We start from the raw sequence: 25,234 nt of genomic DNA, 5'->3' as shown, positions 1-25,234 counted from the left end.
TAACTGTGCCACTGACTTTACTATGCAGTTATCATTTTGTCTAAAATTGGTTCCTCCCCCACAGAAGTTGAGTCTATGTAACAAAGTTACTAACTGTGCTGGAAATTACTGTTGCAGTCCTGCCAAGACAAGCCTACAGTCTCATATTATAGACTCGTGGACTCATAGAGACGTACAGCGCAGAAACAGACCCTTTCGCCCAGGTTGTCTGTGCTGACCAGATATCCTAAATTAATCTTGTCCGGTTTGCCAGCCCATAGCCCTCTAAACCCTTCCTATTCATATACCCATCCAGATGCCTTTCAAATGTTGTCATTGTACGAGACTCAACCACTTTCTCTGGCAACTTGTTCTAAACACGCAGCGCCCTCTGGGTGAAAAAGTGGCAGCTTAGGGCCCTTTCAACTTTTTCCTCTCACACCGTAAACCAATGCTGTCTAGTTTTGGACTCCCCCACTCTGGTGAAAAGATCTTGTCTATTCACCATATCCATGCCCCTCATGATTTTATAAACCTCTATAAGGTCATCCCTCCACCCTATTCAGCCTCTCTCTGTAACTCAAACCCTCCAACCTTGGCAACGTCTTTGGAAATCTTTTCAGGACCCTTTCAAGTTTCACAAACATCCATTCTATAGCAAGGAGACCTGAATTGCACACAATACTCCAAAAGTGGCCAAAACAATATTCTGTACAGCCTCACATGACCTCCCAACTCCTAAATTCAACACACTAACCAATAAAGACAAGCAAACCAAATGACTTTTTCACTGTCCTATCTACCTGTGACTCGACTTTCAAGAAACTACGAACCTGCAGTCCAAGGAGTCTCTTTGTTCAGTAACACTTCCCAGAAGCTTCCCATTATGAAATAGCTGTTCTCTAATTCCAGGAGCATGCATATAATTTTATATACAAATTGGATTTATATATAATATATATAAATTTACTCAGGACATCTCTGTGAAGTTTGAAACATAAATAATAATTATTAATCGTGTATCAAAAAGACGCATTACATGTTAATTTTCAGCTCAGGGATGTCTCATAAATTCAGCATAACTGAGCATGTATGGATTAGAAATATTTACTCTACATGTCAGCTCATAGTGTGCACTAGTGGTGGAAGTCTGTATCCTGTGCAGGGCACCCCTTCCATTAACAGCTGGCAGCTTCAATGTCAGATTATACTGAGGCTCCATCATTTTTGTCCATATGAATTACAATTTCAGAGTTCATTTTGAATGGAAACGAACAGCCGGTAAATTAAACATAAGCCGTTCAGTTCTTACTTGCAAGGCATTTCTCTGTTCAGTTTCAGCTAAGTAATTGTGTTTAAGGTTATGTCACATCAAAGAGCAATAAATAGCCAACCAGATTGTGATGGGGCTGTCAGGACAACAGGTTTCCTTCACTATTGGATAAGAGTGAACCGGTCAGATTCTTGTCACTCAGCATGTTATCAAAATGTTCTTTTAAAAAGTTGAATAAACTACTACCGTAGAACTTTTAATCTTAATTCACAGAATATCATTTTGGGCTTCAATGTGTGCTTTGGAGCCAGTGAATGATAAGGACATTATCATAATAAGCATTCAGAATTTTTGTGCTGGTGTGAGTCTGTAATTTGGGTGCAGGCACAAGATGGCTGCTGTGCAAGTTGGCAACAAAATGGCTTCTAGCCTGGGAACTGTGAATTCTGCTAGATCTGCTCTTTTAGCTGGGAACTTCACATTCTGCTAGGGCTGCAGCATAAATAATGTTGTAATGATAAGATAATGCAGTACTAACCATTCTAGCTGACCTTCAGGAGCAAGTGTTGTGGCGCTATATGGTGGGACAATTCAGTAACCTACGCATTGTGACAGAAGTTGCTTACCAGTTAATACTATTGGATTAGGTAACTGCCAATGAGGCAACATCATGTATTGATTGGAAATTCATTGAAAACACTATGTGATCACGCCATGTGTTCTGCTTTAAGAAAAGTATAAAAGGTCTTTGTATTAATATTAATGCGCAGCTTCTCCAAGAAGTACAGAAGTGCTCAACTTCTGTGATTCTGGATGATCTGTACCCGGTTGATTGAAGAAAATAAAGAGCAAAGTTTCAAGGAGCCAGACAGACTGCAAGTGTTCATTGACCAATTGCGGGATCGAGAGAGACCCCGGCGGGGTTCTAGATTTACACTGGTAGCAAATAAAAAGGAAAGTTATCTCTGTAACATGTGTACTTAGAATCTAGCATGAATCTAAAATTACAGTAGATTACCCTATCTTGCCTGACCTTGAGCACTGAAGCTGGATTTTTTCGAATGCTGCACAAATACATTTTGCAGCATTTGGAGACAGCAAGGACTGCAGATGCTGGAAGCTGGAGTCAATAGATGTGATGCTGGAAAAGCACAGCAGGTCAGATAGCATCCGAAGTGCAGGAAAGTCAGTGATTCTGGCTGAAAGTCTTCATTAGTACCCTTCATCAGCAGCACTTTCTGGAATACCTGCTCTCCCACTGTTTATTGGCTCCAGCTGAAGATAATATTCACGCACAAATCATGCGCAACTCCAAACAGTCCAGTCGGAATTCTCATCTTGCCATGTCAACAAATTAGAACTATACTTTCAACTGCAGCAAGCAATTTTCTTCTTATAGCAGGAGCTCTGCAAAATAATATTTACTAGTTTGATCCCTGTTGGGATCAGTATGTCGATGGTCAGGTCAGGCTGATTACAATTGCCTTGCTCATTCCAGATTGGAGATCCACTCAGAAAGCCTGTGCAAATGTTTCCAAGTGTTGTATTCAGCAAACAGTTTGCATAATTGGAACACCACCTCAATCTTTAGCTGAATGAAATTACCAGTTTTGAGTTGTTGTCCTATAATTTATACTTTATCGTCAGAAGAACAATCAGTTAAATTTTGATGAAAACAGTCAGCATCAGAATGATACCTATCATTATCAATGCACCAATCAATCAGAAATTTTATGGATTGCCAAAGCTTGATGACTGCTTTACATCTTTCTGCTGTTAGATTTGCAAACATGGCATCTGACACTGAACCTCTCCATGACCTTCGTAAAGTTGTTGGATTTGTACATTAATTGTCTTTTACGTTTGCAATTGAAATTAAAGTCAAGCAATTGTTGATATAAATACCCTGCCTTGTCCAGAAATTAGATAACTATAAGGATGGAGTCTTTTTTTTTAGGTTGTGCTTTAATGAAATATTTTTGTATTCTCCTTTACAATCTTTCATTCCCTCTCTGCTCTTCATTCTCGCTCTCTCTCTCTCTCTTTCTCTCTGTCTCTCTCTCTCTCTCTCACACACACACACACACACACACACACACACACACACACACACACACACACACATTCTCTTAATCCCAAGGCTCTGTCTCTCGATTTCTCTTTCCACACCCGATCTGACATTTTAAGTTACTGTCATGAATGCACCCTCTTTCTTAGCCCTTTGTTTGATTAATTCGCAATCGTTTTGAATCATTGGTTGAGGAATCATATTATTGTTCCATTCTCCACCAATGTTCCAGATGTCTTGTTTCATTCCCTGTTCTAATATCTGCAGCATGCTTATGGCATAGTAGTAGTGTACTATCTCTGAGCCAGGAAAGCTGGGTTCAAGTTTCACCTGCCTCAGAAATGTGTCATTTCATCCCTGAATAAGCTGATTACAAAATATCTACATTTCCAAATAATTGGCCAAATAATTTAAAAAGTAGATCTGCAACAATATTATCTAACTCTTGAAACACTCTGCAAGCTGCCTTATTCCAGAAAAATCTGGTCTAGTTTTACCAATCTGTTACTTGACAAATCCAAAAGGTTTTGCGACAACTGCAAATGCTTGTATATCATGCAAAGGCATTAATGACCAGCATTAATTTATTTGTCAGCAATTTTAACGTTATCCATTGCTTTTAGGCACAGTAGCCATAGATCTTCAAGATACAAGGTGTAGACCTCCTGCTGGTCCTACCTTGACGCTTCCTTCAGATGGAGCTAAAGAAAGCAGACGGCCCAGCATTGCACCTGTTTTAGAAGTAGCTGATGTTTCATCGATCCAAGCCTGTGACCTTCTGAGTGACCACTCGGAGGACGAAGCCAATCATTCTGATGATGAGCTATCATCAGCACCAGAGTAAGAGTTGTGAAATATGTAATATAGTTTTACTACTTTGAGAATCTTTAAAATTAAGAATTATTTAACCTGAAGCTAATGTTCTATTTAAAGGAAATGGTGACCTCTATACCTGAAGATTTGTCAGTTAGTATATTTGATTAGTTAACATGAACTAATCTATTGACATTCCCCTTAAAACCATGTATTTGAATAACTAGTAAATCCCGTTTTGCAAACTGAGGTGTAAAAACTCAATGTTCTGTTACTGATTCATTTTTTGTTATTCTTAAATAGTTATTCTATTTTCATGTTAATGGAAATAGCCCAATAATCAATCACTTATCAAAGAGTAATTCCGTGAGTTTACTTCAGAGTAAAACAAATATACTTCAATCCCTGAAGCAAGCCAATTGACTTCTTTCTGTATGGTACTTGTATAGTACAAGTTCTATATAACAATACAGTTTGTACTATACAGCTTGCAAACCCCAACAGAAAAACTATCTGACTGAGTTGCAGAGATTACAAGGTGTAGAGCTGGATGAACACAGCAGGCCAAGCAGCATAACAGGAGCAGGAAAGCTGACGTTTTGGGCCTAGTGGGGTCCAGGCCCGAAACGTCAGCTTTCCTGCTCCTGTTATGCTGCTTGGCCTGCTGTGTTCATCCTGCTCTACACCTTGTTATCTCAGATTCTCCAGCATTTGCAGTTCCTACAATAGCTGAGTTGCAATATTGTATACATACAGTACATGGTGTCCTTATAGATGAACTCTCTTAAAGGCAAAGTACACATACATCAGCTCCCTCCTTCCCAAAATTAAGATTTGACAATTTGCAACAACAAGTGAGCCAATAAGTCTTTACAACACATAGAATAGAATGTCCTTTATTGTTACATTTACTCAAGTACAGAAGTGCAGGAGCACAGTGAAAGGTTTACAATGTTGCCCCAGATGGCCCCATCTTAGTGCCTAGGTATAGATTGTAGATACAAAATACAGAAATAAAGGGGAAAAGAAAGGAAAAAAAGTTACATTGCTTACAGTTTTCCAAAAGTACAAGCTCGAAAAATGAGGATCAAGTTAAACAGATAAGCATAACAAAATGTGAGGCTGGATGAACACAGCAGGCCAAGCAGCATCTCAGGAGCACAAAAGCTGACGTTTCGGGCCTAGACCCTTCATCTGATGAAACGTCAGCTTTTGTGCTCCTGAGATGCTGCTTGGCCTGCTGTGTTCATCCAGCCTCACATTTTGTTATCTTGGAATCTCCAGCATCTGCAGTTCCCATTATCTCTGAAACAGATAAGCATTACAGCTTTTCCACGAAGGCCCTTCAGTACATCAGCACAGGAGGCCTGCCTGGGCTCACTAGCCGCTGATCATCCGTACTGGGCTCTAGTCCAATAACCGCCCTGTTCCGCTCGAGCCTTCATCCTCCTGGCCGTTCCCACTCCCTGTGAGCCTCCGGCCTACTGGCCATTCCCACTCCCTGTGAGCCTCCGGCCTACTGGCTGTTTCCACTCCCTGTGAGCCTCTGGCCTACTGGCCGTTGCCACTCTGTGTGGGCCTCCATCCTACTGGCCATCCCTATGTTTCACATGTCTCTCGCCTTGCTCTTCCTTGCTCCAAATGGGCCTCCAGCCTGCTACACTTCAGGAGAGAACACCAAGGTGGAAAATGGGGATAAAAGGGAAGAAGGCAGGAAATTAAGAGAAGGAATAGAGGAGCTACGGTTACAGTGTTCTCCTCCACTGCCATCTTGACTGGAAGCATGAATTATTCATAATTTGCTGATCTGTCCAGATCTTGTGAAGGTGACTTTGGAGGTACAGTTGATTCCCACCATCATCAGCAGTATTGCGTATCATTCCTCTTTGTGTTGTCAAGTGCTTATTTCTGCAGTTGCTGTCACCGAATCTGCTCATCCCGGCACATTACAGCCAGGTTTTCTTCTACGTTAGCCTCCAACTGGTTTGAATGTTTTAAATCTTTTTGGCATTTACAGGTCCATTCCTTGAGTCTTTCCAGTTCATTTTGAAGCTTTGGATTTTATATCCTCTGGCCTTCTAATTCTATCTTAGTTTTAGCCTTCCATTGGCCCAGTATATTTTCTCTTTCAAACAACTGCCCAGTCTCTTCAGCATTCCTTTATGCTTTTGTTTATTTTTTAGCAAGCTGACCCTCTTCCATATGCTGCTTTAGTGAGTGTTCAGTTTCCTCTATCTCCTGCTCCAGTTTCTTCATAGATTGTTCATATCATTGCTTGTATTTGGCTGGAAGTAGAGGCAGATTTAGTTGACGCATTCAAGACGACATTAGATCATTATTTAAATAGAAACAATATTTAGGGTTATGGGGAGTAGGTAGGTAAATAGGTTTGAATCATAATGCATATCCAGAGAGCAAGTGCTGACATGAGGGGCCACGTAATCTCCTCCTGCATGGTAGTCATTTTGCGATTCTGTGAATTATTTCTGAAAATACTGATTTTTTTTTGAATACTTTGCACCTTCTATATGTGCATGCTGTACATCTTCACCTGATAACTAGGTCACAGCATGCTCATACTAAATGGCCTGTTTCCACACTGTAGGGATTCTGTAAACCTGAGGAGATCACTTGACATGCTTCTCCTTCAGTAGCTCTTTGATGCTAAATCTTCGGTTGTCAAACAAGTCTTCCGAGAACGCTCCCATGCTGGGGGACGTGGTCACCATACCAACAAATCTGCCTTCTAAGTCTCCATTTGAAAAATCACATAATCACAAATGAGATGTCTCTGCATCGAGTCTATAGTTGATGGATTCTGTAGCCTTCTGTCTAATTGCCATGAATGCTAGATGATGAGTTTGGAAGTTCAATCTATTTCTAAATTGGTCTTCTAATTTAATACATAGCTTTTGGAGAACATTAAGCTCTTCCATTGTTAATCCTGACATGTTAAGTCTGTATAGGCCTTCATTCCCAATTCCTAAGCAAAACTCAATGGCTAGCACACCCAAATCTAGAAACTATAGCTCTGACCCCTGTTTAAACATTTTCAACTCTGTTAGGAGGCTAGTTGTGCCTCAATTAAACTCAAGAATTTGATGGACATTCTGACAGTATGCCTTTGACTTTCCCTTGCTGTCTATCTGGCACCCCTTCTGATTGTTTGTCCTTCTCACATGTGTTACAGCTGGAAGCAGAGCCTAGTGGGGAAGACAGTGGAGCAACAATGGCAGGAGTTTCTGGGTGTAATTGGGAACATAGTACAGAGGTTCATCCCAAAGAAAAGAAAGATTATCCGGGGTGGGATTAGACAGGCATGGCTGACAAAGGAAATCCGGAAATATATCAAAGAAAAAGAAGCAGCCTATAAAGTGGCCAAGAGCACTGGGAAATCAGAAGATTGGGAAGGCTACAAAAACAGACAGAGGATAACAAAGAGAGCAATATGGAAGGAGAAGATCAAATATGAAGGTAGGCTAGCTAGTAATATTAGAAATGATAGTAAAAGCTTCTTTCAATACATAAGAAACAAACGAGAGGCAAAAGTAGATATTGGGCCGCTCCAAATTGATGATGGAAGGCTAGTGATGGGAGATAAGGAAATAGCTGAAGAACTTATTAAGTACTTTGTGTCAGTCTTCACAGTGGAAGACATGAGTAGTATGCCAACAATTAGGGAGAGCCAGGGGGCAGAGTTGAGTACGGTAGGCATTACAAAAGAGAAAGTGCTGGAAAAGCTAAAAGGTCTAAAAATTGATAAATCTCCTGTCCCCGATGGGCTATATCCCAGAGTTCTGAGGGAGGTGGCTGAGGAAATAGCAGAGGCTTTGGTCGTGATCTTTCAAAAATCACTGGAGTCAGGGAAAGTCCCAGAAGATTAGAAAATTGCTGTTGTAACCCCCTTGTTTAAGAAAGGATCAAGGCAAAAGATGGAAAATTATAGGCTGATTAGCCTAACCGCGGTAGTTGGTAAAATTGTCGAATCCATTGTCAAGGATGAGATTTCTAAAATCCTGGAAGTGCAGGGTCAGATTGGAACAAGTCAGCATGGATTTAGTAAAGGGAGGTCATGCCTGACAAACCTGTTAGAATTCTTTGAAGAGATAACAAGTATGTTAGACCAGGGAAACCCAGTAGATGTTATCTATCTAGACTTCCAAAAGGCCTTTGATAAGGTGCCTCACGGGAGGCTGCTGAGCAAGGTGAAGGGCCATGGTGTTCGAGGTGAGCTACTGGCTTGGATTGAGGATTGGCTGTCTGACAGAAGGCAGAGAGTTGGGATAAAAGGCTCTTTTTCAGAATGGCAACCGGTGACGAATAGTGTCCCGCAGGATTCAGTGTAGGGGCCACAGCTGTTCACCTTGTATATTAATGATCTGGATGAAAGGACTGGGGGCATTCTGGTGAAGTTTGCCGATGATATGAAGTTAGGTGGACAGGCAGGTAATACTGAGGAGGTGGGAGGCTCCAGAAAGATTTAGACAGTTCAGGAGAGTGGTCCAGGAAATGGCTGATGAAATTCAATGTGAGTAAATGTGAGGTTTTGCACTTTGGAAAAAAGAATACAAGCATGGACTATTTTCTAAATGGAGAGAAAATTCATAAAGCAGAAGTACAAAGGGATCTGGGAGTGTTGGTCCAGGATTCCCTAAAGGTTAACTTGCAGGTAGAGTCCGTGATTAAGAAAGTGAATGTAATGTTGTCGTTTATCTCAAGAGGGTTGGAATATAAAGGCAGCGATGTGCTTCTGAGGCTTTATAAAGCTCTAGTTAGGCCCCATTTAGAATACTGTGTCCAATGTTGGGCCCCACACCTCAGGAAGGACATACTGGCCCTGGAGCATGTCCAGCGGAGATTCACACGGATGATCCCTGGAATGGTAGGTTTAACGTATGATGAACGGCTAAGGATCCTGGGATTGTACTCGTTAGAGTTTAGAAGGTTGAGGGGAGATCTAATAGAAATTTACAAGATAATGCATGGCTTAGAAGGGGTGGACGCTAGGAAGTTGTTTCCGTTAGGCAGGGAGACTAGGACCCATGGGCACAGCCTTAAAATTAGAGGGGGTAAATTTAAAATGGAAACGAGACGACATTTCTTCAGCCAGAGAGTGGTGGGCTTGTGGAATTCATTGCCACGGAGTGCAGTGGAGGCCGGGACATTAGATACCTTCAAGGCAGAGATCGATAAATTCTTGATCTCACAAGGAATCCGGGGCTACGTGGAGAGTGCAGGGAAGTGGAGTTGAAATGCCCATCAGCCATGATTAAATGCTGGAGTGGACTTGATGGGCCGAATGGCCTTACTTCCACTCCTATGTCTTATGGACTTATGGTCTTAAACTGGCATCTTATGTAGGAAATCAGCTGCTTACCAGTAAACTATGTTTTCAACACTGATGCTGTATGAACCAAAGCATTGAGGATTAGCAGAACTTAAAACTGTCCACTATGTGTTTCATATGTTGATTAACTTTTTTGCTGACTCTTGAAATGTGATGGGCTCCATTTGCATCATGTTTTCTATCAATATCCACCATGTCATATTAATAATAATGGTCTGACAATCAGTAACTTGTCTGAGATTGATTGAGTCTTGGAGTTACTCAGTAAAACTAATTCTTAAGTTTTGAAACATACGTTGCATCAAATCAACTGATCTCTGTTTGAGCAGCTTGCAGATTCAGCAGACTAACTGCCAGGCAGAGTCACAACATCGTGCACACAGCATGAGTTCTTAAAGGTGAGGTCTCTTAAATGTAGGCAACAATCTATTGCATGAGAATTTTTAGTCCTTCCACGTTTTAATCTATGTGGAAGCAAATGCTGAACGCTCTGTTGCATCAGTGTCATCAAAGGACACTCAAAAATCAGTTATATATGGAAATAAAAGTCATCATCTTTATTGGACATGCTTCCGTTTTTACAGAAGAGAACGTTGTGATTAACAAACATCACTATAATAACTTTAACAATGAAAATTTAATGTTGATTCTAGTTCGTTACATGCCCTGTGTTTCTTTTCCATTCAGTTTGACAAATGTACTGCTGGATTGCTTAAATGCAAAGACAAATCTTGGTTAGAACCACAATTTGTTTCCCAACTTTAAATGATAGCTTTTTTGGTGCCCATGTAATGATCTCACTCAGAAAGATTGAACAGTTGCAGGCGTTTAACATTCTCATAAACGGTATCAAAGCTATTACAGTCATTAGCTGAAGTGTCAGACATGCTGTGGAGCTATGGTATGGAAAACATTTCCTCTCAGGGAGCCTAGTTTCACCCACAACCAGTGATTTGACTATGTCTTTAGCATCCTGATGACCCATTTTCTCCTTTGATGCAGAAGCAAAGGAAATAACTGGCTGCATGTTTGAGGCAACAAGGGCAGTTTGTTTTTATTCATGAGTGACAGTTCACCTTTTATTGCCAAGTTGTAAGTGAACAGCTGACTCATGTACTTGATGGGAACTGTCTGTTCCCTACAAAGTTTCAAAATTTAAACTCGTATTGAGCCCTTTCCTCACCAGTATTCATCACGATCCAGATTTTATTATCAAAATAATGTTGAGGTTAATAAGAACGAGGTTATTAATTTGCAAACCATCCAACAACTTGTGGGAAGACATACTTTGTGAATCTTCATGCAGGTTGTCAAACAATTTGTGCCACTTCACTGTTAATCTTGACAAAACAACCTCCTGGTGAACTTTTAGGTCAGTTCTGCATCTTCACATTCATTGCCTATTAAACCAACCGCACAAAATTGGTTCTTAACTGTATAAGGAACTTTTTATGGGAAGCTTTTAGTTCCTACACTGTCCCGCCAGAGATCTTTTTTCAAAAATAATTTTTAATTTTTTTTCTTAACATCCCTTTCTGTCTCCTTTTTCTCCTCTTTATTGATTTTTCTCTTTTTGTACCTTGTTTGACTCTAATTCCTGCTTTGTTTCCCTGGTTCCATTTTCAATGCTGAAATCTGATTGGTTAAAGAGATGGACCATTGGGTCACATTATTTACCATGTTCCCTGAATGCCCTGTTGTCCTCCCAGCAAGCAAGCTGTCTCTGTATTGTGTGATCTGTCACTTCTAATTTTTTTTTTCTCCGACACATTGCCTTAACTATATTTCGAGCACTAGAATCCTAGAACCTTACGGTACCAAAGGAGGTCACTTCATCAGTGTGAGCCATTTGCAACCTATTCCATTTCATTTCAATAACCCTGTGTATTAGTTCGCTTACACTAGTGTTCACTTGCTTTTCAGCAATTACTGTGAAGTTTGGTTTACGACCTTTTAAGTATGCACTCCATAACCCTATGTGTGAAGGCATGTTTTCTCAGTTCTCTTCTAGCTCTTTCACCGATCTATGACTGTTGGTCACTGACCCACTTCCCAGGTGATATCCATGTTTTCCCACGCACTGCATCAGTACCCCTCATTATTTTAAACTCTTCTGCTAGGTCTGTCTTTCATTTTTCTTGATTTAAGGACAACAACCTTAGTTTCTTCAATCCACATATCTGAACTCTAAATCTTGGTTCTCATCCTGGCAAACATCATCTTCACCCTCCCAAGGGCTTAACACCCTCAATCAATGTAACAGTTATTAATTAACACAAGTAACCAGGCACAAAAAGAAATCCTCATGTTTTTACTGTAAAATATACCGTAATCATCTTACTTCCAATATATATTTTAAGTATCAGTATCTTGCTGTACATGTAGTTTTGTTTTACTTGATACAGTGGACTTTGGAGATGAAAGGGAGCACCGCTATTATAAATTCACTCCCATTTCACACATTAACTAACATTTTAGAAAAATAAATGATGGGCTTAAAACTGTGTCCCCAGTTGTAAAATGATTTGACTTGATTTGTTTTAGGTACGTTAAAGGATACCCTCCAAACTCGCCTTACATTGGAAGCTCTCCAACCTTGTGCCACCTACAGCAGGAGAAAGTCCCATTCTGCTGTCTCAGATTAGATAAGGTATGAATTCTAATCCTGCTTTTCAACTCTGCCAAACAACTGTGGAGCATTTTTTTATTCACAAATAGAGCACGAGGAACATTTTTCTTCAGAAATATTTTTAGTGCAGACATTTGCAAAATCATAGGCACCTGCCTGTTTGAAAGTCAAAAAAAATTTTGGATATCTAATCATTTATCCATTATTGGCACAACACTGCAGTAAGTAAAAATAGCGAAAAGGTGAACAGCGTATAAGATGACATTTTTATTCCAAGACTCTTCTTTGACTTTAGTATCATCTCCAACAATCCCTTGAAACTGCGTATAGTCTTCCCAATTGGTGCAATGATAGAGTAACTTCCATGCTCAGGAGTCACTGTGACACAGTAATCTGAGAAGTCCATGCAGAAGACACAGAATTAAGAAGAAAATTCAGAGGCGGGGGGTCTACCCCGCTTTCCTGCTAAAATTTGCTGTGCTTGCGCTAGGAGTCAGCCCCAATTTTTTACATCAACAATATGTGTTTCTTCACCTTAAAGTTGGCATGTGAGCTAATTCAGACGATGCTGACTGCAGTGTACCAGTGAGTTGAACGTATGCCATGTAGTAGCAGACCATCCATGGTGGTCAAAGAACAGGAATGGCTCCTCTGGCTCAAAGAATGGAGCTGGTATAGGGCTAAAAGCTCTCAAATTTGCTAACTCATCAAAGAACAGTAGCGCAGTGTAAAATTACAGTATGAGGAAAAAATTGGTGCAAAATTGGAAAAAGGAATCGACCCTAAAGAAAATTCCCAAAAACAAATGCACCAGAACAGCAAAGTCATGCACTGCACTGATCAGTATTGAATGGGTTCCTGAAAGTCAGCAGAATTGTCACATTGTCACCAACAAACATCAGAGCAAAATGTGCAGGTGTTTTCTATTTTTGTCACCCCATAATATTTTTATAAATTTTTTAAAAATAAATTCAATGAAAATATTTTTCTAAGGAAGAATCATGTTGGCATTTATATCAATGGATGAAAACGAATTTGATTTTAAGCATATTAAAGTATCTATTTGTTTCAAAATGTAAGTAAATAAATTTCACTCTTCTGCTCTCCAGGGGTGCCAACATAATTACAGTGAAGATGCAAAAGCATATGGTTTCAGGAACAAGCTAATCATTGTTTCAGCAGAAACAGCTGGAAATGGATTGTACAATTTTATTGTTCCTCTTAGAGCTTACTACAGACCAAAGAAAGAGTTAAATCCCATAGTATTGCTTCTCGATAATCCGTAAGTCCTTTTTCATTGTTTTATGGTTTGTCAGTAGTCATCCATAATTCCATCATGGAAAACTGGTTTCTTCAGGTATCTGTAAAATATAAGGCCCTGCGATTGACAGCAACAAGCTTTACTTATGTTCCAAGTTTACACAATAAAACACAGCTTGTTATCAAATAAAATTTGTCAGTTTTCCACGAGGAATTATTAGGACAGATGATCAAAAGCATAGTCAAAGTGATAGATATTAAGGAATACTTTAATGGAAGCGAGAGAGAAATAGAGTGGCTCAGGAAAAGAGAGTGAGAATGTAAGCCACCAATACTGGAATGATTAACATTGAAAATGCACAACAGGCTATGAATTGAAGGAGCATAGATGCTTGGAAGAGAAGATACAGAGGGACTATATCATGGGGGGGATATTAAAACAAGGTTAACTTGAAAATGAAGGTGTTGCTTGACTAGGAGCAAACATAGGTCAATGACCTGGAGGGTTGACAAAGTACAAGTTAGGGTGCAGGCAGCCAAATATTTTAAGTCAATGGAAGAAGGAAGATCAGTTAAGAAAAAGATATTGGTACAGTCAAGCACAAAGGTAGCAAAAATATGGCTGAGGATTTCAGCAAAACTGTTCAATCATTCATATGCATGTAATTTTTATTTATAAATTTTAGTTCATTTGTGTGGGATGTGACAAGCAGTTATTGCCAAATACAAAAGTAAAATACTGCAGATGCTGGAAATCTGAAATAAAAACAGAAAATGCTGGAAATACTCAGGAGGTAAGACGGCACCTATGAACAAAAAGCAAGTTGATATTTCGGATCAATGACCCAAAAAACTGTCACCCTAAAAAATTAATTTGTTTCTCGCACCACAAATGCTGCCTAACTTGCTGAGTATTTACAGCATTTTCTGTATCTGTTTATTTCCCTTCCCCTAATTACCCTTGAGAAGATGATGATGATTAGCCTTTTTGAGCAGCGCAGTCCATGTGGTGCAAATACACCAGTATTTTGTTGGCAGCAGGGTTCCAGGACTTTGACTTAATGATGGTGAAGAAGTAGCAGTATTTTTCAAGCCACCATGGTGTGTGACTTTCAATTGGTGCTGTTCCCTTCGCACTCTTGTCCTCCTGGGTGAAAGAAGTTGTGCGTATGCAAGGCTCAGGTGAAGGAGGCATGATGAATTATTGCATTGGTTTTTGTAGGCGTTACTTGCACAAGATTGAGAATGTCTGAAATGTTCTTGGAGGCACATTGTTTATTAGGCTGATCCAGCTAAGTTTCTGGTCCCAAGGATGTTTCATGGTGGGCAATTCAGCAATGGTGCTGCGGTTGAATAATGGTGATGTTTGATCAACTCCCTCTGTTGGAGATAGTCATTACTTGTCACTTTTATCAAGCCTATGTGGCATGCATTACTTTAGATGTTGACCGCTTGCTTAATGAGTTCTAAACTTGTTGAAAACTGGCTTTCAGTGGAACATAATTCATGAGCTCTTCCAGCTGGAGATAATTTTGACCTTTTTTTATCCATTGGTAGGATGTGGGCATCTCTGGCTGGCCAGCATTTTTGCCCATTCCTAGCTGCCCTTGAGAAAGTGATGGTGAACTGCCTTCTTGAACCCCTGCTGCGCACTTACAGTGAGTTGACCCACAATGCCATTAGGGAGGGAATTCCAGCATTTTTGATCCAGGGACAGTGATATATTTCCAAGCCAGGATGGTAACTTGCAGCTGGTGGTGCTTCCATGTGTGTGCTGCATTAGTCCTTTTGAATGGAATTGGTCTTATGTTTGGAAAGTGCTGTCTGAGGACCTTTGGTGAACTTATATGATATGATTTGTTGTATGAAATACCCTGTCTATGTTATGTTGTGCGAACTACAGAGGCTAAATGCAATTTCTAGGGATTACAGTGACCTTTGAAGCCCAGATGTTTTACTAGTGTGCGAGGGGTGTCAAACAGTTACTCTGGTAATTGCCTGGCTCCCATGCTGAACTGTTTGGTAGTCAGAACCTTGAGAAGGATTCTGAAATCTTTCTCTCAGACCTGGACAATCATCTTTAGTTCCTAACCCCAGAAAAAAGTTAATCATCGGGTACTTTTTTGGCCGCTTCCAGTGACCCCAGGCTTAGAGCTGTCTCCATGTCATTCCCATCCAAATTATGGCTGGCCTTGGTTTCATTTCTTGAAACCAGAGACATAGTTAATGGAACAACTGCAGAAAATAGTAGCGAGGTTATGACAGAGTTGCAGTGGGAGAGAGATCCACTGAGGTTGTTCCTGAGGGAGAAGGGTAGCTTCTTCAGGGTGGGCATCCTTAGGAGAGGCTTTGCAGTGGTGTTAAAATTGTTTCAGAGATAGTAGGAACTGCCGATGCTGGAGAATCTCAGACTGGACGAAGGGTCTAGGCCCAAAACATCAGCCTTCCTGCTCTTCTGATGCTGCCTGGCCTGCTGTGTTCACCCAGCTCTACACCTTGTTACCTCAGATTCTCCAGCATCGGCAGTTCCTACTATCTCTGCAGAAAATAGTACATTGGTTTTGAGTTAATGGGAACTAAAGATGCTAGAGAATCCAAGATAACAAAGTGCGGAGCTGGATGAACACAGCAGGCCAAGCAGCATCTCAGGAGCACAAAAGCTGACGTTTTGGGCCTAGACCATTCATCAGAGAGGGGGATGGGGAGAGCGTTCTGAAATAAATAGGGAGAGGGGGGAAGGCGGACCGAAGATGGAGAGAAAAGAAGATAGATAGAGAGGAGAGTATAGGTGAGGGGGTAGGGAGGGGATAGGTCAGTCCAGGGAAGACGGACAGGTCAAGGAGGTGTGATGAGGTTAGTAGGTGGGAAATGGAGGTGCGGCTTGAGGTGGGAGGAAAGGGTGGGTGAGAGGAAGAACAGGTTAGGGAGGCAGAGACAGGCTGGGCTGGTTTTGGGATGCAGTGGGGGGAGGAGGGGAAAAACTGGTTTTGAGTGTTTGGCCGCTTACAGATTCCATATGTAAACAACTTGCATCTTGAATGGTGTAACTTGGTAGAACTGTTCTGACAGACAAGTGTCGCTTGCGCAACTGTGTTTTTAACTAAAGTAAATGTTTAGATAAAGCCTACCTGCACAATTCCTATTGGTAGAAACAAATGATCTTTTAATCATCCAGTTGTAATGAAGTTAAGTTTTTAATGTTGAATTAAATTGGTCTTTGACATAGCACTGCAAATAATGTACAGTGAGATTTCTGGTTTTATCCTTTCTCCGGGGAGGAATCATTTTGAATTTTTCTTTCCTGCCGATTTCTTTGAACAGCCCACAGTACATGCCATCCCCTACCAGAGTATGTGGGCGACCTTGGATACTGAGGTCTTCTGCATTCGATTTTCAAGAATTCTATCTTATAGGACCGTGTAGTGAGGCTGAATGTTGCAGTGTCAGGGGTAATGGCCTCAAACCTGTCTTCAGTCTTGACTATAGAGGATGATATTGAAATGTGAAGGCCCTGCACCACCATGTCCAGTCCCCGCACTCTCACTTTTGGCAATTTTCCACAAGCATTCCCATCGCTGACAAAGTCAGTTATAGAGGAGCCGCTTAGCCCAGGCATGCTGATTGTTTTGAGTAAATCAATAAACTTTCCACACTTTGTTAAAATGCAATAACTTTAATTACTAAATCCTTTCAACTTGCCATTTGAAAAGCTTTGCTAATTTCAGCCAAATTGAAAGGTTTAATAGATGTCTTTGTGCTTTTTACTGTTCACCTCGTATGTAGGGACTGAGGGCTTCAGCACTGCAGTCTGTTTAGAATTTGCCACAGAATATGGTGAAATTATGACTTTGCAATGGGACAATGTGCATTTCCTTGCTGTGACAGCCCAAGTTTTCTTATTTTGATCCCTCTGTTTTGTATGAAAATAATTTTTCTTTCCACACATGAATAGGATTAGAGCTAGAAAATGCAGCAATTAATGTAATCTTGGACCTTCTCTAGAGAGTCAGGGAGACTGTTTTTATTCAGTACTTCTATTATCCTGTTCACAAAGCTGAGGGGAGAAACCAGATTATTTTAAAATCAGATCAACAAGTCACATTGTTGGAAGAGATTTCTTTAAGCCTGATTGAAAGGGACACTAACCATTTGAAAACTTGAATGTCCCCTGTTGACAGTGAGTGGTACCGGAACAGTTTCCACTATTCACATCAGATGGAATGGCTCTCAGACTTTTAGTGGCCTTGTCAGTGAAAGATTTTGGTCATCTGAAGCTTAAAGGGAACTAGCGCTATCACTGAGCAGGCCAGAGCGGAAAGGAGGCTTTACAACTGATGAGAGTAAGGAATTCGCATAGAGGCACACGGATAGCGAAGTAGGAAATTTATAATTACAAAAAGCAACAAATATAGATAACATTTAAATCATTACACAGGGAGCAAAACAAAAATTAACATATGTACTAAATCAATGGACACAAATAAAAGAACAAAACATAAACCTGTGTACATCGACAAAATTGCTAACTTTCTTCCCAGACCCTCATATTTGCAAAATTAGTTTGGCTGGGCCAGGAAGGTTCTTCACTTGTAAGCCACTTAAAAACTCAGTTAGACCCTGTCTGAGCAAAGTCTAGCTTTTTCAGCTGCCTTTGGAGGTTGAATAGTCGATTGGTAGCTAAATCTGTGCGGTGACTGTGATTTCTGTGCAGATTTTATCCGTTGAGGCTGCAGCTGCACACCGTGTGAAGGTATCTGCGTGGACATCAGGAGTTGTTGTGAAGAATATTGTGTGGTAATAATGATGAACACTGCCTCACCTCTATTAAGGAAATGTCAATGGGCCTGCTGCCTTGCCTCCTAAAACAGTTTTGTACAAATGTATCTGCACTGCCACCCTATTATCAGAATTTTATCTTAAAGATTGGAAAGCTATTAGAAAATTTGCTGGTCTTCTACAAAAAAAATGATGAATCCAATAATGTTTCCAGTACTCAGGGGAGAAAACCCCATAGATCTCTTTATTTGCCTTCATTTCCTCAACATACAGGTGACGATCGCCATCTACTGACAGTAGTTAATATTACATAACAATCGGCACTGAATCACGAGCCCAAACCTGTTGGAAATCCTGTCACAGTGGTAAACAGCCGAAGCATTTTGTTCTGCCACATGTCAAATTCATTGTTGAATATCCTCTAAAATTTTCAAGCAACCAGCAAAGTATCTTGGATAAAGGAGGGTTATTTTCATGTTAAAGCATCTGGTTACAGAGTAATTAGTTTGCATTAACTCATTACTCAAGTAAAATCAGCAGATGCCTCTATGTTCACCATATGGGACACAGGATAGTCCAGCTGGGACTGAGATGTGGAGAAATGTCTCCATCCAGAGCGTGGAAGGTCTGTGGAATTCTCTGCCACAGAAAGCAGCTGAGGCCAAAATATTGAATGTTTCCAAGAAGGAACTAGATACGGTTCTTAAGGCTAAAGGGATCAAAGGGTATAGGGAGACAGCAGGAACAAGGGACTGAGTAGAAGATCAGCTGTGATCATCATGAATGGTAGAGCAGGGTCGAAGGGCTGAATGGCCCACGTTGCCCCTGTTTTCTATGTTTCAGCTTACTTTCCAAAATAAACGCAATCCTGGTCTCAATCTAGTTAGTTACTGTTATGAATTTGGGTTTACCATGGTTACTTTGCTGAGTTAATTGTGTCTAATGGCTCCTTGAATAGCCTGGGCATCTTATTTCAAGTGGCGCTGACTCACATCGCACCACAGCAACACTGTTACCCTGCCTCATAACAATAGCTCTTCCTTCTGTACAGAACTGGGTACTCTTGTCTTTGGCACCTGTCTTTTTCAAGTGTCCTTTACTTTGGCCATTAGAACATGCGTTTGAATAACATATCATTTACAAAAAGGAAACACCCCTTTGTTTCACTTGACCAAACAAGTGGGCCCTGAAATTGTGTTGAGGGCCGACAGATCTCCCATCCGAACTGTGTCAGGGAGCTGGAAGAATGTTCCCCAGAGAAAAGACAGCTGTTTATGTCACCATTGTTATGAGTTTTACTGGGATCTCATTGTGCAACATCTGGAGATTGGGAGGCTTCTAGGGAATTTCAGAGCTGGGCACCTTCTACTCTTACCGAAGACCCTCACAACTTTCTGTTCGACAAGAATAAAATTTCTTAGTCACTCCCTTTTTAAAGCCACATTCCCACAACAATCCCTTTCCACGAAAAATAACATCCATCTTTCTTTTTCATCTCCCTCCCTGAGCAGAGGCCAGTTTGATAGGTCTCGCTGGTGAAGGGGTTGACTAGTGTAGCTGTAGGCAGTGGTGCCATTGTAGTAGAGAGCAAGTCTCGGTTCGCAGGGGACTCTCAGGCCCAAAAGGTGTGCCCACAAAACAGAGCCCACTGGCAGGCTGCCGGAGTTTATCTGGTAACCTCCTCAGAAGCTCTGGTAGAATGAAATGGCTTAATTGGGTTCCAGGAGGAAGTTTACCAAACTTTTGTGCCATTAACAAAGTGGCAAGGCAGTGGGAGGACAACAGACCTGTTACCTGGCACCACCTCCTGCCAATCTTCCCATCACCAAGCCCGTTCCCAGAGGGAAGTTTCTTGATTATTAGGGGAATCCAGAGTTATGGGAAAGGGGCAGGAAAGTGGATGTGAGGAATGTCAGATCAGGTGTGATCCTATTGAATGGCTTAAAGGTCTGGATGACCTACTTCTATTCCTATGTTTTCTGATTTTATAAGACCGATAACTTTTTATAAGACCAACAACACTCAGCCCTGTAGGTGTGGAGCCAGTTTCTGATACCCGGTTCTGATAATGATTGCAATCACAGACTCCACCTCTTCTACGTTCACTACTCCAGCTCCTCCAATCACAGATTCGCTTTCATCAGCTCTTGCTGCTCCTCCAGAAATAAAATTTATGATTAGAGGCGCAGCAAGGGCAGGAGGGACATAAGCTGTCATTGGAAAAGTTAGAGTGGTCGTCTTGCAGAGGGCATTCGACTGCATCATCGTTGATTGTTTGATATCTTGTAGGAGGCCAAACAGAAGAGGCTGAAAGTGAAAGGGTAGGATGTTTTACCAGCAACAAAGCTGGTATGGATTTTCTGAAGAAGGGTCTAGGGCCGAAAGGTCAGGCTTTCTGCTCCTCTAATGCTGCTTGGCCTGCTGTGTTCATCTAGCTCTACATCTTGTTATCTCAGATTGTCTAGCATCTGCAGTCCCTACTGTCTCTGGAATGGGGCTTGTTGTTTCCTTCTTTGCTCTCAAAAGATCAGTGTTAAACTTTTGCTTGACTCTGAAGGAGTTTCATCGAAAACCATGATACCTTTCTGTCTGTTTTTTTTGTTGCTGGCCATGAGGAATTTTCCGAGATGTGAATCGCTTCCGCTGGTTCTGCCAATTATTTTCTCTGCCTGTAGTGGTCCTTCTGAAGTCTTTGAACATTTCTGGAAGCCAGAGGATTGTGTGCATTCTTGCATCCTGGTCCAGATTTCCCTCCTTTTGCTGGTTGCTGGATTGTTTCGCTTACGGCCTTTTCTCTGCTCTGTCTGGAGTTTCCCAGGAGGTTTCGCAGGCTGCTTCAAGGCCCTTCAGGCTGCAAATTTTGTCAATGCTTGGAAGGAGAGGGCTTGCCGAGGGAGCCAATCTAAGATGAGATGCGTGAGTCTTCATTTAAAACTATCTTCTTCCTTAGACTATGCTGGGTACATACATTACAAACTCAATATGAACTCCAAGATGCCACTGCTTCTCTCCTCATGAAAATGAAGTCACAGCCTGGCCAATCCTATGCCTGTTGAGATGTTAACTCTTTGCTCTACAACATGACAATGACTTGGTCTGCTTAGTCGCTCAGGCACCTGGTGATGGAAGAGGCCATGTTCTCTCCCTGCTGGATCTAAATCCTCTGGACCTAAGCACTGAATCCCTTGGGCAGCTTACTCTCTCATTCCCAGCAACGCAGACCCCAGAAAGCATTGGCTATGAAGAGTTGCACCCAGCCTCTGACAATAGTTCAACTCTAGTTTGAGCAAGGTTTGATTTGTTGGAGTGTGGGGAGTGAACTGTGAAGGGGGAAGGGATGAAGGAAGGATTGTGGGCATGGAAAGAGGGGAAGGCTAAGCAAAAGAGGGTCAGATGGGGGCAGAGGGAAGCATAGAACAACTGTCGGTGGGTGGGTAGGGAGGGAAGCAGGCTTGGGGACTAAGTAGCGAAGGATGACTCAGGTGAGACAGAAGAGATTTCTTCAGACGCTGGCAAAATAATAAATCAGAATGTCCCATTTTAAAGCAAGAATTTTCAAAGACTCTCATCTCTGATAGGGGAGTATCCCTTTTAGAGACCCACCCCAACTTGATGACTTCACTGCTTCAAAGGGATTGAAATGTAACCAAGTGCCAATATCCTTCCCAGTCTGCCATACTCATGTGCCTTCTACCAGGAGGCAGGCATGCTGTCAGTTAAAAGCCAGCCATCCTCCATTGACTCCGTCTACAAATGGGTTAGAAACAATGAACTAAATCTTGAAACAAGATCTTGTGCACTTTTCAAACCTATGCAACATCTGTTAAAATGTTTTAACTGTTGAAATGCGTAAGTGCTATAAAGTTCTTCTGTGTTCATCTGCCACTGATGCCAGTTTGTTGGAGGTTTATGAATTGGTTTTCTGCTGTACTTCGAGCAAACTAGCCCTGGTGGAATGGAAGCAGCTCGGAGGAAACTCCCATGTGTGTAGCTGCACTGGTGAATTTGACTCTCATTGTTTCTATTTCATAGCGCCTTACTCTCCACTTATTGTCCCTCCCACTGCCCTTCCTCTTCCATTATTTTGCAGAAAGGGGTAGCACGGTGGCTCAGTGGTTAACACTGCTGCCTCACAGCGCCAGGGACCCGGGTTCAATTCTACCCTCGAGCAACTGCCTGTGTGGAGTCTGCACATTCTCTCCATGTTGGCGTTGGCCTCCTCTGGGTGCTCCGGTTTCCTCCCACAGTCCAAAGATCTGCAGGTTTGATGGATTGGCTGTGCTAACTTGACCATACTGCCTAGGGAAGTGCAGACTAGGTAACATTTTGCCCGCATCAGGATGGCTTGCTATCATGGCCATGCAGGGAAACTGTCTCAGTGGACGGCTGGGGATGCCTTCATAAAGGGTGATACATGACCCTCAGAGACCCCCTCCCCTGCCAACTGCCCTAGCGGCCTCACCACACTCTCGCAACGAGTGCATCACCACTTGAACATGGCCCAGGCCAAATTTCTCACAGCAAATCCTCCCCCCAAAACTCTGAATCAACATGATCTCCCTACCTGGCTCCATCCTATCTTCAGACTGTGTCAGCCCTGATGTGGAGGTGCGGGTGTTGGACTGAGGTGGGCATGGTCAGAAGTCACACGACACCAGGTGCTACAGCACTCCAAAAGCTTGTGATTTCAAATAAACCTTTTGGAGTGCTGTAGCGCCTGGTCTGGTGTGATTTCTGACCTCCGTCTGAGCCGGTAGATTCTTATTCAGTAAAGCAATGCAGAAGTGTGTTGCTTCTTTAACTTGTTGAATGGCTTTGTCCCTATCCTGCACTTTCTGCAGTTGCATTACTGGTGAAACCAATGGGCCCAGTTTGTCAGTCGTAGAATTTGAGGATTCCTTCATTCTTCACATGACCTCTGTTACTGTCATTGAGAATTCTTCCTAGGAACGTAAGGAAATGAAACTCTGTATCTGAGCTTGCCTATCGAATCACCTCAGCATATGCCATCCTACTCTCAATTATATTTCTTGAAGGCTCATTGATAAAATCGAGAGGAGCATACTGCTGAGGCAGTAGGAACTGCCAATGCTGGAGAATCTGAGATAACATGGTGTAGCGCTGGATGAATATAGCAGACCAAGCAGCATCAGAGGAGCATACTGCTCATTGGTTTGCAGATTGCTTGAGTTTTCTTGGATAGCTTTCTGATTCTTGCAGTCTGAATTCTCTTCAATGTTGACAGCGGTGGAAAATATTTCTACTAAATCAGTATAGTCACAGATTTCTAACTTGCTTATAGTTTGAAACAAATTTCTGATGTGAATATATACTATCGTCATTCTGGGTTCCACCATGAATCTATGCAGCCCTCTGAAATCTCCTAACAATTATCCATTGGCTGGCTTTTCAGGACTGGTAGAGATAACACAGTTTGGAGCTGGAGGAACACAGCAGGCCAGGCAGCATCAGAGGTGCAGGAAAGCATGACTGGTGATTCTTTGACCAATGTCCCTTTACCAATAATTCCATAATTACCTATTCCTGGACCAGGGGCAACCAATGCAATTTGTAACTATCCTTCAGGGATTTGTGCTTCAGCTCCAGTGAGTTCTGAGTGCATTCTTGCTTCTGTGCCAAGTCTGAAATGCCATTAACTGTAGATTCTGCCTTATTGAATGTAACCATGAGGTTGTCTTCTATAGAGTTCTCAAGTGTTTAGCTCTTCCAGCTGCAGACTGCCTGCATGAGCTACCTTCTTAAAGTCATGCCTGAGGAAATCTTCACACCTCCACCACTGCCAAATGTAGGTCGCTAAATGCAGCCATTTCGCTGCTCGCCATGTTGCATGAGCAAACTGTACCATTGCTCTTCGTGTTCTGTGCGCTCTGTGTTATTGCTCACCATAAGGTAGATTTTCCAGGTTTGAGATCTACAAGGCCTGCTTGGTCTGATCTGGTAGGGGAAATGAGAGAACTGGTAGTCTAATGAGGAGGAGAGGCTCTTCCCTCAAGCAAGTTGAGGTTTATGGCACAGTAACAGTCATGTACAGGTTGCACAGATGTGATGTGTATTGTCATAGAGACTATCAGGAAGATGCAGACATTGGGTCTCACTCCTTTGAGATCCTTGGCTGTTCTGCCACTAAGTCTGTATGACATCATCGTAGTGAGTTGTATTTAAGGCCCTCCTCAGCATTAACCCTTTCAGGCCCTTGCATGACATTTCTTTTGGCAAAATTTGGTTCTGTACAACACGGGACACATCAACATTAAGGTTCAAGAAATGCGTGCAGACCAATGCTCCAGTATAAAACTAAGTTACACATGTGACCTTTTTTTGAAAGCATAATACTATTCATACAAAAAACCTTTGATAAAGATTTTCAGGAAATTCCATTCCATGGTGGCACATAGTAAACACAATAAAAATGTGTCTTGCAACATTGTATTGGCCATGTCCGATCTACTGTGACCATTATGCTGCGTTTGTTGCTTTCAGGCAGCCTCATTGATGTTAAGGGGACATCAAAGCGTTTTGACAAGAAAAATCTGAACATTCCTTTCTGAAAAATGCGTTCTGCTGAAGCTGATTTTTTTTTTAGAAAAACATAGTGTTTTCATTATAAAAATCTGTGCAAGTATCTTTTATGCTTCAGGCAGTCTTTGTGTGTTCAAACTTCTCTTCACTTCCATCCTTGCAGGAGTGCTTGTTTCACAGTTACAATGTATGTAAAGCACATTCTCTAAATTATGGCTTTCCCTCCAGGCCAGATGTACATTTTCTGGAAGCAATCTGCTGGTTTCCAATGGTTTACTACATGGTTGGCTCTATTGACAAGTATGTAAGATTTTGAGGCATGGCTGACAAAATGATAAAAGCTTTGTGTAGTTTGTGCACAGTAATTGTTACTATATTCAGCATGAGTTTTCTGTTTTTTTTATTTCAAAAGTCTTATGTGGAAAAAGTAAATAGGCACTTTGTTGCATGAGCTGCACGTACGCTGTGTGTTTTTGTTTGGTGTTTGTGCATTATCTCTTTTGTATGTATTCTTGACTGCTGCGCTAAAAACACAGGTGGACCACATTC

General features: G+C 41.6%; 1 protein-coding gene across 1 annotated transcript in view; it reads left to right on the top strand.

The window, feature by feature from the left end:
- kcnt2 (potassium channel, subfamily T, member 2) overlaps window positions 1–25,234 on the top strand; it is a 702,110-nt gene that overhangs the window by 420,080 nt on the left and 256,796 nt on the right. Inside the window, exons 21-24 of the mRNA XM_048538622.2 lie at window positions 3,944–4,160; window positions 12,025–12,130; window positions 13,219–13,391; window positions 24,914–24,985. Coding sequence (XP_048394579.1) covers window positions 3,944–4,160; window positions 12,025–12,130; window positions 13,219–13,391; window positions 24,914–24,985 — 568 coding nt within the window. The remainder of the gene's footprint in view (window positions 1–3,943; window positions 4,161–12,024; window positions 12,131–13,218; window positions 13,392–24,913; window positions 24,986–25,234) is intronic.

Source organism: Stegostoma tigrinum, chromosome 8, assembly GCF_030684315.1.
Source record: "Stegostoma tigrinum isolate sSteTig4 chromosome 8, sSteTig4.hap1, whole genome shotgun sequence".
In the NCBI taxonomy this organism is placed as follows: Eukaryota; Metazoa; Chordata; class Chondrichthyes; order Orectolobiformes; family Stegostomatidae; genus Stegostoma; species Stegostoma tigrinum.
Note: the sequence above shows the minus strand (reverse complement) of the source record. Positions and strands in the feature narration are given on the sequence as shown.